General features: G+C 43.0%; 1 protein-coding gene across 2 annotated transcripts in view; it reads right to left on the bottom strand.

Annotated features, from left to right (window-relative positions):
* Window positions 1–1,508: 1,508 nt before the first annotated feature.
* Window positions 1,509–16,014, bottom strand: part of chst11 (carbohydrate (chondroitin 4) sulfotransferase 11) — a 148,820-nt gene continuing 134,314 nt past the window's right edge. For both annotated transcript variants that reach the window (XM_061714447.1, XM_061714448.1), the window contains exons 3-4: window positions 9,415–9,644; window positions 1,509–8,623 (exon numbers count right to left, since the gene is read on the bottom strand). In XM_061714447.1, coding sequence (XP_061570431.1) covers window positions 7,999–8,623; window positions 9,415–9,644 — 855 coding nt within the window. In that variant the 3' untranslated portion in view covers window positions 1,509–7,998. The remainder of the gene's footprint in view (window positions 8,624–9,414; window positions 9,645–16,014) is intronic.

Here is a 16,014-nt window from a genome sequence, read left to right as displayed (position 1 = left end):
GAGTATGGGTAATTGTCGGTGAATAAATAATTAAATAAATAAATAAATGGTTTATGATGGAATACTTGTCTCATTTACCTTGGAGACCTTCCCTCTAAGGCAGTGGGTCCAGCATGGGGTTAACATGCAAACACAAGAAGCACTTCCACAAACCCAGGACCCGCTGCACCAGCGTAGGACGTGGCAATGCAGTGGGAGACGTAGCAAACCTTGTAGCCATCCTGGAAGAGTTGGACTGCCTGGCCAAGTCTGTGCCAGCCAGGTATCTCCTCATGATTAAAAAGTGTCCCTTAAATTTTTTTGGGCAGTATATATACAGTATATATACTTTGCATACATCATCAATGTGTCAAAAAAGGCAAGCTGTTTCATCATGTTTCCAGTCTTTAGCTAAGATAGAATGAATCCTACCGTATTTCCCTTGCGACTGCGTTATTTTTTAACCATATTACTAAAATGCTTCAAGAACAAAATATAGTGAAAGCCTGATTACTAAGTAAACTATCCACAAATTGAGAGAACAAAAATCTCACTTTATTTTGGTCAAATAACAAATATGTATTTCAGTCTAAAAGCAGACGTCGTTGAACAACAACATAAATATCCCCCCACCTCCACACTGAGACGACGGAGCAGTGAGCGCGACTGGAATCACTATGAAGATGGACAAAAACCTTGGAAACTGTTTGTGGCCCCAGGCCGGGTCAGCAGGGACCTGCTGGATACCCTTGTGGCATTTTTACCAGCTACCATTTGTTTAAGCGCATCTAACCCTTGATGAGAGCATGGTAAGAATACAGCCCTTCCTCTCTGGACGGGACGGGACCTGGGGGGGACCTGGAGACCAGGATGGGACCAGGACGGAACCTGGGGGAGACCTGGGGACCAGGACGGGACCAGGACGGGACCCGGGGACCAGGATGGGACCTGGGGGCGACCTGGGGACCAGGACGGGACCAGGATGGGACCTGGGGGGGACCTGGGGACCAGGACGGGACCTGGGGACCAGGACGGGACCCAGATGGGACCTGGGGACCAGGATGGGACCTGGGGGGGACCTGGGGACCAGGACGGGACCAGGACGGGACCTGGGGACCAGGACGGGACCTGGGGACCAGGACGGGACCTGGGGGGGACCTGGGGACCAGGATGGGACCTGGGGACCAGGATGGGACCTGGGGGGGACCTGGGGACCAGGACGGGACCTGGGGACCAGGACGGGACCTGGGGGGGACCTGGGGACCAGGACGAGACCTGGGGGGTACCTGGGGACCAGGACGGGACCTGGGGACCAGGACGGGACCTGGGGGGGACCTGGGGACCAGGACGGGACCTGGGGACCAGGACGGGACCTGGGGGGGGACCTGGGGACCAGGACGGGACCTGGGGGGGACCTGGGGACCAGGACAGGACCTGGGGACCAGGACGGGACCCAGATGGGACCTGGGGGGGACCTGGGGACCAGGACGGGACCTGGGCTCCTCTGGTAGAGCAAAGCTCTCTGTCCAGGCGGGAAAAGACGTTAGAAGAAGAAGTAGAAAAAAACGTTAAAAAAAATACATAAGGCTGTTCTCTCATTCTAGATAAACCAGTTTTGAAACTCATAAGATTTTAGATGAGACTTTAGAAGGAAAAGTAAAACAAAATCAAGGACTCAATCCTTCTCTTCAGTCTGAGAGTAAAACACTCTTCTTTATTCCTCTCTTCAACTCTCTCTTGTGTTACACAACAGCCTGAGACCCAATCCAGTGTGATGGTGTGTGGAGTTATTCACCTTGACATGGCAAAGCATTAATCACATTAAAATATGAAATGCAGTCTTTGATTCTGTGATGCAGGGTCAACTTTGGATGTGCACACTGAGAAAAGCAGCTGGTTCTCTGGTTCTGGTCCCGTGTTGCTGACCTCCGCTCACACGGACAGCAACAAATCCAATTACCGTATTTTCTGGACTATAAGCCGCTATTTTTTTCATAGGTTTTCAACCATGCAGCTTATACAAAGGTTATTCTATTCTGTGGATTTTTCTTCCACCGCTCGGGGCGCTCTAACCGGAATTAGAATCAAAACTAAGACAAAATAAATGCATGGACGAATACGCTACTTCTTCTTTAGCAGATAGAAGTAGAAGCAGATTTCAAACAGATAAATAGATGAATAAATACTGGTTATTTTCTCTTGGTTCTGTCCCGTTTTAATCATCAAAGTTGCTGCCGTGTTAAAAGACACTGTTAGGAAAGATTTATTTAGGTACAATCATTTACAGTTCAAAATCCTTCTGTACATGTAGTAAATATCTATTCTAACAACATAAATATCTGCTTAAATAGAGCGGATGCGGCTTGTATGCAGGTGCGGCTTGTATATCCTTTTTTAATTATTATTTTTTTTAAATAGAGCAGATGCGGCTTGTATGCAGGTGCGGCTTATAGTCCAGAAAATATGGGTATTCACCTTATTCCAAGTAAAACAATATCCAGTGACGTTGATGTTTACATGAGATACTTGTAGAATGTTTAGTTCACATGAGTTTTACTAACGATGTCTCTATCATGCTCATGTTTTACGTTTCCTTCAGAATTTAATACAATGACACCAAATAAAGGGTTGTCGCCGTTATAATGCCACGTAGTATTTTCAGGGTCTAGTTTCTGATTTTGAAAAATCTTCTTATTTTTAGTGCTATACATGATAACAGATGCCAGCACTTGTCATCTAAATGTTTTTAAACTGTTGATGTCATGTCGCCCTTGCATACTGAGTGGTGATGCGACTGCTTCTCACTTCAGGATTAAGGCCCCTATTTACATTGTAGTTTCTCATTTGAAGTATTTTTTACTGGGTTCACATCAGAATCCTGTTGCCCATGAAAGCACAGTCTATGAGTCTGTGTTTTGGACTCCCATTTCGCTACTAAATTCTTGACATCAGGCCATGGACAATAAATAAATATGTGATTAACTCAGGCACAGAAGGACAAAGCTAAGAAGTGAAGTGTACCATGAACCATTCAGAAAGATAAATCCTGTGATGGATCTGAAAAGCTGAAGCTCTCAACAACAGTCCCACTGTACAAATATCCCAAGATGTTCCTCGTCCCAGAAAAGCTAAGATTGTAGATCATTCTCACTAAATTCATCCAAGAAAGCAAATTAAATAATGTTTTGTAATTGCTGCTCGCAGCAATGTTTCATAAGACAATAGAATAAAAATAAACATGAAGACAAAAGAATCATCTCAATTCACTGAAAGACATGTTTGGCTGTTGGTTGAGGGGCCTTGTGAGTACGGGCCTGGCCGGGGTCAGGGGTCAGGGGTCAGGGGTCATCTGATCCAGCCCCACATGCCGGCTCTCTTTGAGTGCAGCTGGTACATCCAACTACAGAAACACATCCTTTCCCTTTTAACTCATTCCAACTGGTTAAAGTGTTTTGTTTTTTTTACAAAGGTTCATTCAGCACTTCCATACGTCCTCACTGACTTCACTATGTTCTCAGGTTGGAATACAAGAGGTCTTCTTTTATTTGGCAACATCATATAGAGGGAATGCACATGACGTCACAGATGCAACTTCACAGCGGGTTTCGTCCCACTGAGTGTCAGAAAGACTGAGTGTCAGAAAGACTGAGTGGCAGCGTAAACTTTCAGTTTGAGCAACTGGAAAACATCTAAAATGGGAAAGAGCTGTTGTGCGATCGACTGTACTCATAGATTTATCAAGAAATCTGAGTTATCGTTTTACAGACTGCAGAAAAATAAGCTTAAGAGAGACAAATGGATCACTGCAATTCACAGAAACAACTGGATTCCAGACACTGAAACATGGATTTGTGGTTCCCATTTTGTATCAGGTAATGTTGGATTTTTGGGTAGATAACGTTAAACGGTCAAATCATAAAGTTCAGCGTCCTCATCACTTTAATTTCTACAACAAATCCTGCCTTGAAGTCGGACCAAGCGTCAAGACTTTTGTATGCCTTCAAGCTTTGCTTCGTGTATTTCCCCGGCGTAGAAATTAAGTACATATAAATATCAGGAACTGGATTGGTGGCCAAATATTAATGTCCATGGACCACTGGTTCTTGGTAACTGTACCAAATATTAATGTCCATGAACCACTGGTTCTTGGTAACTGTACCAAATATGAATGTCCATGGACCACTGGTTATTGGTAACTACCAAATATTAATGTCCATGGACCACTGGTTCTTGGTAACTGTACCAAATATTAATGTCCATGGACCACTGGTTCTTGGTAACTGTACCAAATATTAATGTCCATGGACCACTGGTTCTTGGTAACTGTACCAAATATTAATGTCCATGGACCACTGGTTCTTGGTAACTGTACCAAATATTAATGTCCATGGACCACTGGTTCTTGGGGTAACTGTACCAAATATTAATGTCCATGGACCACTGGTTCTCGGTAACTGTACCAAATATTAATCTCCATGGACCACTGGTTCTTGGTAACTGTACCAAATATTAATGTCCATGGACCACTGGTTCTTGGGGTAACTGTAGCAAATATTAATGTCCATGGACCACTGGTTCTTGGTAACTGTAGCAAATATTAATGTCCATGGACCACTGGTTCTTGGTAACTGTACCAAATAATAATGTCCATGGACCACTGGTTCTTGGGGTAACTGTACTAAATATTAATGTCCATGGACCACTGGTTCTTGGGGTAACTGTAGCAAATATTAATGTCCATGGACCACTGGTTCTTGGTAACTGTACCAAATATTAATGTCCATGGACCACTGGTTCTTGGTAACTGTACCAAATATTAATGTCCATGGACCACTGGTTCTTGGTAACTGTACCAAATATTAATGTCCATGGACCACTGGTTCTTGGTAACTGTACCAAATATTAATGTCCATGGACCACTGGTTCTTGGGGTAACTGTACCAAATATTAATGTCCATGGAGCACTGGTTCTTGGGGTAACTGTACCAAATATTAATGTCCATGGACCACTGGTTCTTAGTAACTGTACCAATATTAATGTCCATGGACCACTGGTTCTTGGGGTAACTGTACCAAATATTAATGTCCATGGACCACTGGTTCTTGGGGTAACTGTAGCAAATATTAATGTCCATGGACCACTGGTTCTTAGTAACTGTACCAATATTAATGTCCATGGACCACTGGTTCTTGGGGTAACTGTACCAAATATTAATGTCCATGGACCACTGGTTCTTGGTAACTGTACCAAATATTAATGTCCACGGACCACTGGTTCTTGGGGTAACTGTAGAAAATATTAATGTCCATGGACCACTGGTTCTTGGTAACTGTACCAAATAATAATGTCCATGGACCACTGGTTCTTGGGGTAACTGTACTAAATATTAATGTCCATGGACCACTGGTTCTTGGGGTAACTGTAGCAAATATTAATGTCCATGGACCACTGGTTCTTGGTAACTGTACCAAATATTAATGTCCATGGACCACTGGTTCTTGGTAACTGTACCAAATATTAATGTCCATGGACCACTGGTTCTTGGTAACTGTACCAAATATTAATGTCCATGGACCACTGGTTCTTGGGGTAACTGTACCAAATATTAATGTCCATGTAGCACTGGTTCTTGGGGTAACTGTACCAAATATTAATGTCCATGGACCACTGGTTCTTAGTAACTGTACCAAATATTAATGTCCATGGACCACTGGTTCTTGGGGTAACTGTACCAAATATTAATGTCCATGGACCACTGGTTCTTGGGGTAACTGTACCAAATATTAATGTCCATGGACCACTGGTTCTTGGGGTAACTGTACTAAATATTAATGTCCATGGACCACTGGTTCTTAGTAACTGTACTAAATATTAATGTCCATGGACCACTGGTTCTTGGTAACTGTACCAAATATTAATGTCCATGGACCACTGGTTCTTGGGGTAATTGTAGCAAATATTAATGTCCATGGACCACTGGTTCTTGGGGTAACTACCAAATATTAATGTCCATGGACCACTGGTTCTTGGTAACTGTACCAAATAATAATGTCCATGGACCACTGGTTCTTGGGGTAACTGTACTAAATATTAATGTCCATGGACCACTGGTTCTTGGGGTAACTACCAAATATTAATGTCCATGGACCACTGGTTCTTGGTAACTGTACCAAATATTAATGTCCATGGACCACTGGTTCTTGGTAACTGTACCAAATATTAATGTCCATGGACCACTGGTTCTTAGTAACTGTACCAAATATTAATGTCCATGGACCACTGGTTCTTAGTAACTGTACCAAATATTAATGTCCATGGACCACTGGTTCTTGGTAACTGTACCAAATATTAATGTCCATGGACCACTGGTTCTTGGTAACTGTACCAAATATTAATGTCCATGGACCACTGGTTCTTGGGGAAACTGTACCAAATATTAATGTCCATGGACCACTGGTTCTTGGTAACTGTACCAAATAATAATGTCCATGGACCACTGGTTCTTGGGGTAACTGTAGCAAATATTAATGTCCATGGACCACTGGTTCTTGGGGTAACTGTACAAAATATTAATGTCCATGGACCACTGGTTCTTGGTAACTGTACCAAATATTAATGTCCATGGACCACTGGTTCTTGGGGTAACTGTACTAAATATTAATGTCCATGGACCACTGGTTCTTAGTAACTGTACTAAATATTAATGTCCATGGACCACTGGTTCTTGGTAACTGTACCAAATATTAATATCCATGGACCACTGGTTCTTGGGGTAACTGTACCAAATATTAATGTCCATGGAGCACTGGTTCTTGGTAACTGTACCAAATATTAATGTCCATGGACCACTGGTTCTTAGTAACTGTACCAAATATTAATGTCCATGGACCACTGGTTCTTGGTAACTGTACCAAATATTAATGTCCATGGACCACTGGTTCTTGGTAACTGTACCAAATATTAATGTCCATGGACCACTGGTTCTTGGGGTAACTGTACCAAATATTAATGTCCATGGACCACTGGTTCTTGGGGTAACTGTACCAAATATTAATGTCCATGGACCACTGGTTCTTGGTAACTGTACCAAATATTAATGTCCATGAACCACTGGTTCTTGGGGTAACTGTAACAAATATTAATGTCCATGGACCACTGGTTCTTGGTAACTGTACGGGTCACTGTCAAGTCCAACTGCTTTTAATTTAAGCTGATAATCAGCTGTTATCCCGTCTTCTCCAATAATTGCAGCTGTTTTTGCTGATGTTTTGCCACTCAGTGCAGTAAGGGGCCGTGGTCAGGTGGGGAAGTGACGTCAATGCAGACCCTCTATTGATAGGACAGGCATCTTTACAGTGTTGGCTGAAGGCTACGGCTCTGTAGTTGTAGTTGGGAAGCCTTCACATTAAAACCAGGAATTGCCAAACACAAGACATCCTTTTTCTTTTTCTCAACCAAATCTAATACAGCGAAGGATAATGGGTGCTAACTTACCATGCTGGCAGTGCAGCAAAGGGCAAGAACGGTTTTACAATTGAGTTTCTATATTGATCAAGGGGAAGGAGATAAGCTTAAATTCCACAATGCATTGGGGCCGGGATGTGTGCGAGGCTGCTGTTTGCTTTGCAGATTCTGAAGCAGCCTTATTTGTCAGCAGTTTGTTTAATCGTGTAGGGAACATCATCAGAAGAATCCCTCTGAAGATAAGCTCCACATTTTAAACACCTTGAAGACCTGCTTCACCCAAACATTTCAGTATTTGCATGCATTTGGAAATTTTAGCCACATTCCCATCTAATCAGTGCTCACAGTATCTTCTGGTTGACCCATCAATTTTGGGCCAAGAAGCACGCAACACTCAACCGTCCAGCAACGTTTACAAACCACTTTCCAAAGCCACACCAACACTGACAGTTTTTAAAGTCCAATTTTGCTTTCAAAACTTCCAAAACAAATCTGATTTTGTTGCCTCTCTTTAAACCAGGTAACCACTCACAGAGTTCCAGCTCTGTCTTGTTTTAGTCCAGCCGCAGGTAACTGGGTACAGAGTAGTTGAACATGAGGAAGTCCAGCTTATACAGCTGGTACAGTTGGATCTGCTGTTGAGTGCTGATATTGCTGAAAAACTGAGCAGCCATGGCGTCTGTGGTGCGAGTGGACTTGGCGTAGCTCGGAAAGCGCAAAGAGTCACTGACGCCCACCAGCTGCAACACATAGTTAGCGTCTTCCTCTAAAGTTTCATATTTGCCCACTACGTCGTAGTGGATGTGACAGGGGTGGCAGAGCTGGTAGACGGTCTGCCAGTGCTCGTTCAGCGGGCCGTCACGCTGCGTGGCCGGGTCCACCAAATACTCCACAAACTCTTTGAATTTGACGTCGGCACCGTTGAGCAGAGCGTCCTGCGTGGCGTTCTTGCGGTAGCGCCTGATGATGCGCGTACCGAAGCGTTTGTGAAACGATGAGTTGTACTTTAGGGTGAACTTATTGCGGTAAGCGGAGACCAGCCTCTCAAAAGGCTCCCGAACAAAGAGGAACTTGAGGTAGTTCTTGAGGCGGTGGTTGATCTCAGCGATGCTGTACTGGTTCAGAGTCTTCAGGTTGGAGGGAACGTGGGCTTCGTTGGACGGGATTTCCATCGGGTCACTGTTTAAGAGGAGAGGGACAAGAATAATGAGAGACAACCGCTGCAGACTTTCCAGCAGAACTGAATAAAGCGTTTATAGTTATGTTTTAATGAACAAACTTAGAAAAATTTGAAGTTTTGTCGCCTTTTATATCAAAGTAGTGAGCAGCTTCACACATGACAGCCCACATGCTGGTTCCTTAAGAGAGAATATAGAATATATAGAGAATATATATCTATATCTCTATTAATATATATTGATTTACAGTTATATGTACAGTATATATGTTGATATATAGATTTATAGTAATTTGTATGTATATAATAGGGGGTAAATGTATGAACCAGTATATATAGCATATCTACTCTTATATAGTTATTCAAGTACTGTATTATTTTATACATTATAATTACTTCTATTAGTACATACATACATAGTAGCACAACTAAATGCTGGGCGTTTGTTTTGTTTTCTTTTTGTTTGCTTTGATTGGTTTTGTGTTTGACTATATTTATATATATAATTGAGCATTATATCACTATTTTGAATAGTTATTAAAGTAGGGGTGTTTGGTTATGTGTGTTTTATATATATATATATATATATATATATATATATATATATATATATATATATATATATATATATATATATATATATATCCACACACACATATATTCGTATTTTATTTTTTTACTTTTTTTATTCTCTTTTTGAACATGCATGTTTGAAATAAAATCTTCAAATCAGAATGACTGCTTCTCTAAATCTGCTATTCACCTTTAAAACTCTGCCCGGCGCAGTACTCACGTGTATTTTCCCCGGCCTGTGAGTACCATCATGACCCGTTTCCAGTTAGTGCAGGCCACCTTGGGGACGTAGCAGTAGATGAGTTCATGGTCCTCGTCCACCACCAGGTGCTTCAGGTCTCCTGGCGTTAGCACTCTCCTCTTCCGACTGGATGCACTGTAGACCCTGCAGGCGTCCACCACCTGATCCCTCCTGGCCTGGTGCAGCACCGCAGTCCCCGACAGATCAGACTAGGAAACATAGAAAACACATTCAGCTATTAGCATTAGGGCTGCAACCATTCGTCGACGTTGTCAACAAAAATCGATAATCAAAATTGTCGATAATGAATTCCATTGTCGACAATTGTCGCCAGACGTGTTTTTCCAATGGAGTGAGGCGTCTCACTTCAATACAATCTCTGTCGAGTCGCGCATGCACGACAGCGTCTGAGCGCAGCTGTAATAAAACTTTGATAAAAAATAAAATAAAAAGTTTGGGAACATTTTAGCCTCGATACGGTGAATAAAAAGATACTTGCAAGGTTTGCAAAGCCCACGTTGCTTATCACGGAGCACGTCGGTAATGCATTTGAAGAGAAAGCACGTCGGAGTGTTGAATGAAATGGACTTGCCTTGGTAAGATATTAAGCGTGTTTGGGCTTTAAAAGAGGGCTTTAACGTTATGCCTGACAAAGTATCAAATTAAGTCAGATATTTGGAGAAACTGCGTTTAGTGTCTGTGGGGGGACAGCAGTCGGTCAGCAGCATTCTCTCCCTCCACAGCAATGTAATGGCCAAGCGATTCATTTGTTAAATTCATTTGTTTCATTCTAAACTTTGTTTATTTTATGTTATTTATTAGTATTATTTGAGCCACTCACAGCCTACTCGTTTATATAACCTCAATCACATAATTGATGCAGCACGAAAGGCAAAAAAAGGCTTGTGCGCTGATGACAATGATGAATTTGCATCTAACTTTCAGTCAGGTGCCTATGAACTGTCAATCATCCATCAAGCTCCACAATGATCATGTTAACATTAAATCAGATAGATTTGTCTGGACTTTTCTCTTGCGGGACGGGAGAAGACACTAAATCAATGCATCTCTATTATTGTGCGCCGTGCGGGCATTAATTCTCAGAGTTTTGCGGGAGGGGCGGGAGTGTACCACACACGTTGCGGGCGGTAATGGTCAGAAATTCAGCGGGAGCAGGATGAAGAAAACAGTCCCGCTATAGCAGGGCTCTAGTGCCATCTTTCTTGTGTTTATTATTATTTGCCACATAATTAATGCAACCTCATACTAAATTAAAAAAAAAAATTACTAATTATCCGATTAGTCGACTAATCGTTTCAATAGTCGGTGACTAGTCGACTATTAAAATAGTCGTTAGTTGCAGCTCTAATTAGCATGGGCTATGAGGTTGTAGTGCAGCAGCTTTCTGGGCCGTCTGTAGGGACGACGTGGTCACCGTTGTTGCGGCTTCTCTATCCAAACTTTTGTGAGCCGCTACTGAGCGGGTCAACACAGTCAAAAACAAAAGACAGACGCGGATCCAGCGTCACCTCCACGTTGATGCAATTTAATAATAATTCAGCACATTATATTTTTGCAAAAAGTATCCATCAAAAGACAAAAAAAAGCAGCTTAATATAATTCTGCGATCTTTCCTTTGCGGTCAAAAAACTGTCCTGCTTCCCACTCTCACACTCTTCCCTTCATCTGCAGGTGTCAATAATCACTAATTAAATCATTAACCACTAATTAAATCATTGCAGACGCTCTGACACAAGAAAGGAGGGGCGAAGAGATGGCAACAAACCAACAAAAAATGATTCCTTTTGAACTTACATAATATATACAACACAAACAACGCCATGCCCTCACAAATCAATTCATACACCTTCTTTCAAATAAAGGATTAAGTAAATAACGTATATTTAAACTAACCAAGATTCATTTTGGCCTCAACAGTCTAAATCCCAGGACATCCCTGATGTGTCATTATTAATGAATACATCTTGGCAGCTATAACTATAACTATCTGCATCTTTATGGCCAGTGCAATATGTGACCGTTTTTTTAAATGTTGGTTTGTACCTAATATCTTCCTGTGTTCATTGACATTTTTGACATTTGCAAATATATAGAAAATAAAATGCTCGACAGCAAGAAGTCTTAGGTAAATATTTAGTGATTGAAAAGATCAGATTCAGGCTCCCAGATGACCGAATATTGCTGCTAAAGCATAATTTAATATTTGTCATTCCCTCCATATCTGATATGAATGATATTTCTAAAGGGAATTCGAGTCTATTAAATATTATCTCAGTAGGCCTGCAATTAGCTCCAGCAGCGTTCACTCTGTTAACCCCCGCAATGAGGAATAGAAATGTTTCATTATCGTTACAATGAAATACGTATAATCTGCCGTCTATGCTGCAACACTCCCCCACAGGTAACAGCTACAGCCAAGCACGGAGAGGTGATTAGCACCAGCTCAACCCTAAACCTAACCCTGCAGCTGGAGCCTGCAGGAGGGACTGGGGCTGCAGAGCAGCAGCAAGGCCCACGGTTGGAGGTCGTTTGTGAGGGGGATAATAATAATAATAATAATAATAATAATAATAATAATAATAATAATAATAATAATAATAATAATAATAATAATAAACTTGCGGAACTTTATTTCTATAGCACCTTTCATACGAATATCGCAGCTCAAAGTGCTTCACAGTAACATACAAACATGTCAAGAACAATGAGAAATAGAGAAACAACAACAGCAAATAAAACAAAAAACACAAATATTTAAGTGCAGTGATATAATACATAACCCTGACAAAATTCAGTTCCAAATTCCTCCACAGAACAACTACTAAGATAGGATAAAAGCAATGTTGAATATAAAAAGGTAAAAATACTGCACTGAGTCGTAGGCAAATGAAAAATAAAAAGATAAAAATGATCATATAAAAACATTTAAAAGTATAAAAGTAATGCAGACAGTAGAAATCAATGATATATAGATAAAAGGAAAGTGGCAACTAAAGCGCGGTTTGTCACCCGGATATCTCATGCTTAAATGCTTGAGTGAAGAGGTTTTAAGTTGTCTTTTGAAGATTTCTACCGACTCGGCTTCCCTGATGTTTTTGGGCCGTGTGTTCCATAGTTTTGGGGCGTAGTTGACAAACGCTGCATCACCGATCTTCTTTTGACTGTTTCTGGGAGCTTCTAATAACCCAGATTGGTACCGTGTTGCAGGTGAAACAGACCAGTGAACATAGACAGTTGGATCATGTAGATCAGGGATCACCAACTATATTTGTCACAGGGCCAGAACTTTACCAGACAGTCACCTTGGGGGCCGGGCCCTCACATAAAAATTAAAGAAAAATCACATTTTGGCATAACATTATTTTTTGATGTTTATTGTTATTATTTTTTTCCATTTCATTGCAAAACTGAAGGCATTTTTAGCCTTTATGAGTCAGTCTCTATCACCTAAACCACAGTCATCCACCAGGAGTGATACAGATATTTTGCCTCAACTCAGTTAAGTCAACTTTATTTATAGAGCACTTGAAAAACAAACACCAGGAAGTGATAGGAAAAGGCCTCTTAACAGGTAAAGTGACTCTCAAAGGCCATGAGACAAAAAGTTGATGTGGAAAACAGATCCTTTAACGATGGCTGGACTGAAAAGTAGCATTTATCATGTCAACCTTCCCAAACGCGTCACCTGTTTGACTCATTCACAACAAAACTGTTGATGTTGCAAAAGAATAGGCTATTACCTGCGCCGTCACCACAACAATTAACATACAAATTTCAAGGATTAATAACCTGAGCTGCCAGAGGCCCGTCAGACAATAATCCGGTCACGGGCCGGATCGGACTGTTCGGTGGGCCGGATTGGGCCCGCGGGCCGTCAGTTGATGATCACTGATGTAGATGGCTGTATTTACGCACAATTGATTTGATGGCCTGCACCGGCTCAAGCCATTGTCACATTACAGGCTCTTACAAAGTCAGGAAAGTAAACAGTACACAGAACTCTATCAAATCAAAAAGAGCAAACAGAATCTGAAAAGAGATAGATTGAAAGACAAGCAGATGGAAAAAGAATCTGAATCTCAGCCATTATTATCATGCCCATCTCTCTATTGGCTGTATCCTTTCCTATCTGTGTCTGAGGTAGAAAATTAGCTCTTGACTGTTGAGAGGATTATCAGCTTTGGAGGATATTGCACATATTGAGTGTTCAGGATGTTGCCAGACATCAATAATCCGAGGAATATTTCATATTCAACTTGTCGTCTGAACGATGGTGAAAGAGGAGGCTGTGGAGGAGAAATTAGGAGGGTTCCAACAACCTGGGTGTTTTCTTATGTCTCTTGATTATTTTTCCTCTGGGTCTGAATTCCCATCCAGGGCAGTTCCCTAGTTTCCTCGCTGAGTTGAAACTAATCTGGCCTGCATATTTACTGCTCCAAACAGAGCAGTCTTTCAGCGACACACTGAGTGTGGCCGAGAGGGAGGGAGAGTCAAATACGTCTCCATGTTGGAAATTGATCATGCACAGAGCGTGTTAAGTGAACACGGGAAGAAAAACAATCTCTTTAACACCCAGTAATCAGTAATCCAGCATGGGAACCCTGTTACTAAGAGGCCACAAACATAGTTCAGAATGGCACCTGAGAAAGTCACACTTTATAGCCTGCGACTATCACAAAAGGCTCCATTACAGGATAATCATGTGATGATTCAGGGCAAAGGCCTGTGCACTCGGACTCAATACTCTGGGAAAATCAATTGGGTGAAACGGGGATGCCATGGGCTTTCTTGCTATGACATTGGCTAAATATATACAGTACTGTGCAAAAGTCTTAGCCATGCCTAGTCTTATTATTTTTATTTTTAAATGATCGATTTTGTTGTCGTTTCATCTGACCTTCGGCCGCATGTGTTGGACGCTCGGGTGAAGAGAGGGGCTGAGCTGTCAACTGATCACCACCTGGTGGTGAGTTGGATGCGCTGGCGGAGGAGGAGGTTGGACAGACCGGGCAGACCCAAACGGATTGTGAGGGTCTGTTGGGAACGTCTGGCCGAGCCCTCTGTCAGGGACATCTTCAACTCCCACCTCCGAGAAAGCTTCTCTCAGATCCCGGGGGAGGCGGGGGACATTGAGTCCAAGTGGACCATGTTCTCTGCCTCTATTGTCGACATCGCAGCTCGAAGTTGTGGAAGTCTCTGCCTGTCGTGGCGGCAATCCTAGAACGAGGTCTCTGAGGTGGTTCATAAGCTCCTCAGTGGCACCGGGGGTGGATGAGATTCACCCTGAGTACCTCAAGTCTCTGGATGTCATAGGGCTGTCTTGGTTGACACGCCTCTGGGACATCGCATGGAGGAAGGGGACAGAACCGCTGGAGTGGCAAACCGGGGTGGTGGTCCCTCTGTTTAAAAAGGGGGACCGGAGAGTGTGTTCTAACTATAGGGGGATCACACTTGGCTGTTGGCTCCATCGGACCAGGACCTTCAGCATGTGCTGGGGTGGTTTGAGGTCGAGTGCGACGCGGCAGGGATGAGAATCAGCACCTCCAAGACCGAGGCCATGGTTCTCCACCGGGAAAGGGTGGCGTGCCTTCTCCGGGTTGGTGGAGAAGTCCTGCCTCAGGTGGAGGAGTTCAAGTATCTCGGGATCTTGTTCACGAGTGGGGGAACGATGGAGCGTGAGATTAACAGACGGATCGGTGCAGCATCCGCAGTTATGCGGTCTATGTACCGGACCGTCGTGGTGAAGAAGGAGCTGAGTCGAAAGGCGAAGCTCTCGATTTACCGGTCAATCTACGCCCCTACCCTCACCTATGGTCATGAACTTTGGGTAGTGATCGAAAGGACAAGATCGCGGATACAAGCGGCCGAGATGAGTTTCCTCCGCAGGGTGGCTGGACGCTCCCTTAGAGATGAGTTTCCTCCGCAGGGTGGCTGGACGCTCCTTTAGAGATGAGTTTCCTCCGCAGGGTGGCTGGACGCTCCCTTAGAGATGAGTTTCCTCCACAGGGTGGCTGGACGCTCCCTTAGAGATGAGTTTCCTCCGCAGGGTGGCTGGACACTCCCTTAGAGATGAGTTTCCTCCGCAGGGTGGCTGGACACTCCCTTAGAGATGAGTTTCCTCCGCAGGGTGGCTGGACGCTCCCTTAGAGATAGGGTGAGGAGTTCGGTCACCCGGGAGGAGCTCGGAGTCGAGCCGCTGCTCCTTCACATTGAGAGGAGTCAGCTGAGGTGGCTTGGACATCTGTATCGGATCCCCATTCTCTCTCTCTACCCCCTTCCTGTTTGCAACTTGAATAAAGGGCCACTAAAGCCCAAAAAAATATAAAAAAAACTGTTAGAGGGAATAGCAATATTCAGACAGCATAGTACCTATAACACACGTCTTTGTTTCCGCTATATATAAAATATATCTATTTCTCACTGTTAATGGGAAAATGAAGTGAATGTTTTGATTAGAATTTATGCGAATGCTGACTCCATCTCCTGCTGTCACTGCTGCTGCAGAGAAAGTGAAGACTGACAAAGCAAGATGGAGGCCTCTTGTGCATGTCTTATTTC

The sequence above is a fragment of the Cololabis saira genome, chromosome 23 (assembly GCF_033807715.1).
Source record: "Cololabis saira isolate AMF1-May2022 chromosome 23, fColSai1.1, whole genome shotgun sequence".
NCBI lineage: Eukaryota > Metazoa > Chordata > Actinopteri > Beloniformes > Belonidae > Cololabis > Cololabis saira.
Note: the sequence above shows the minus strand (reverse complement) of the source record. Positions and strands in the feature narration are given on the sequence as shown.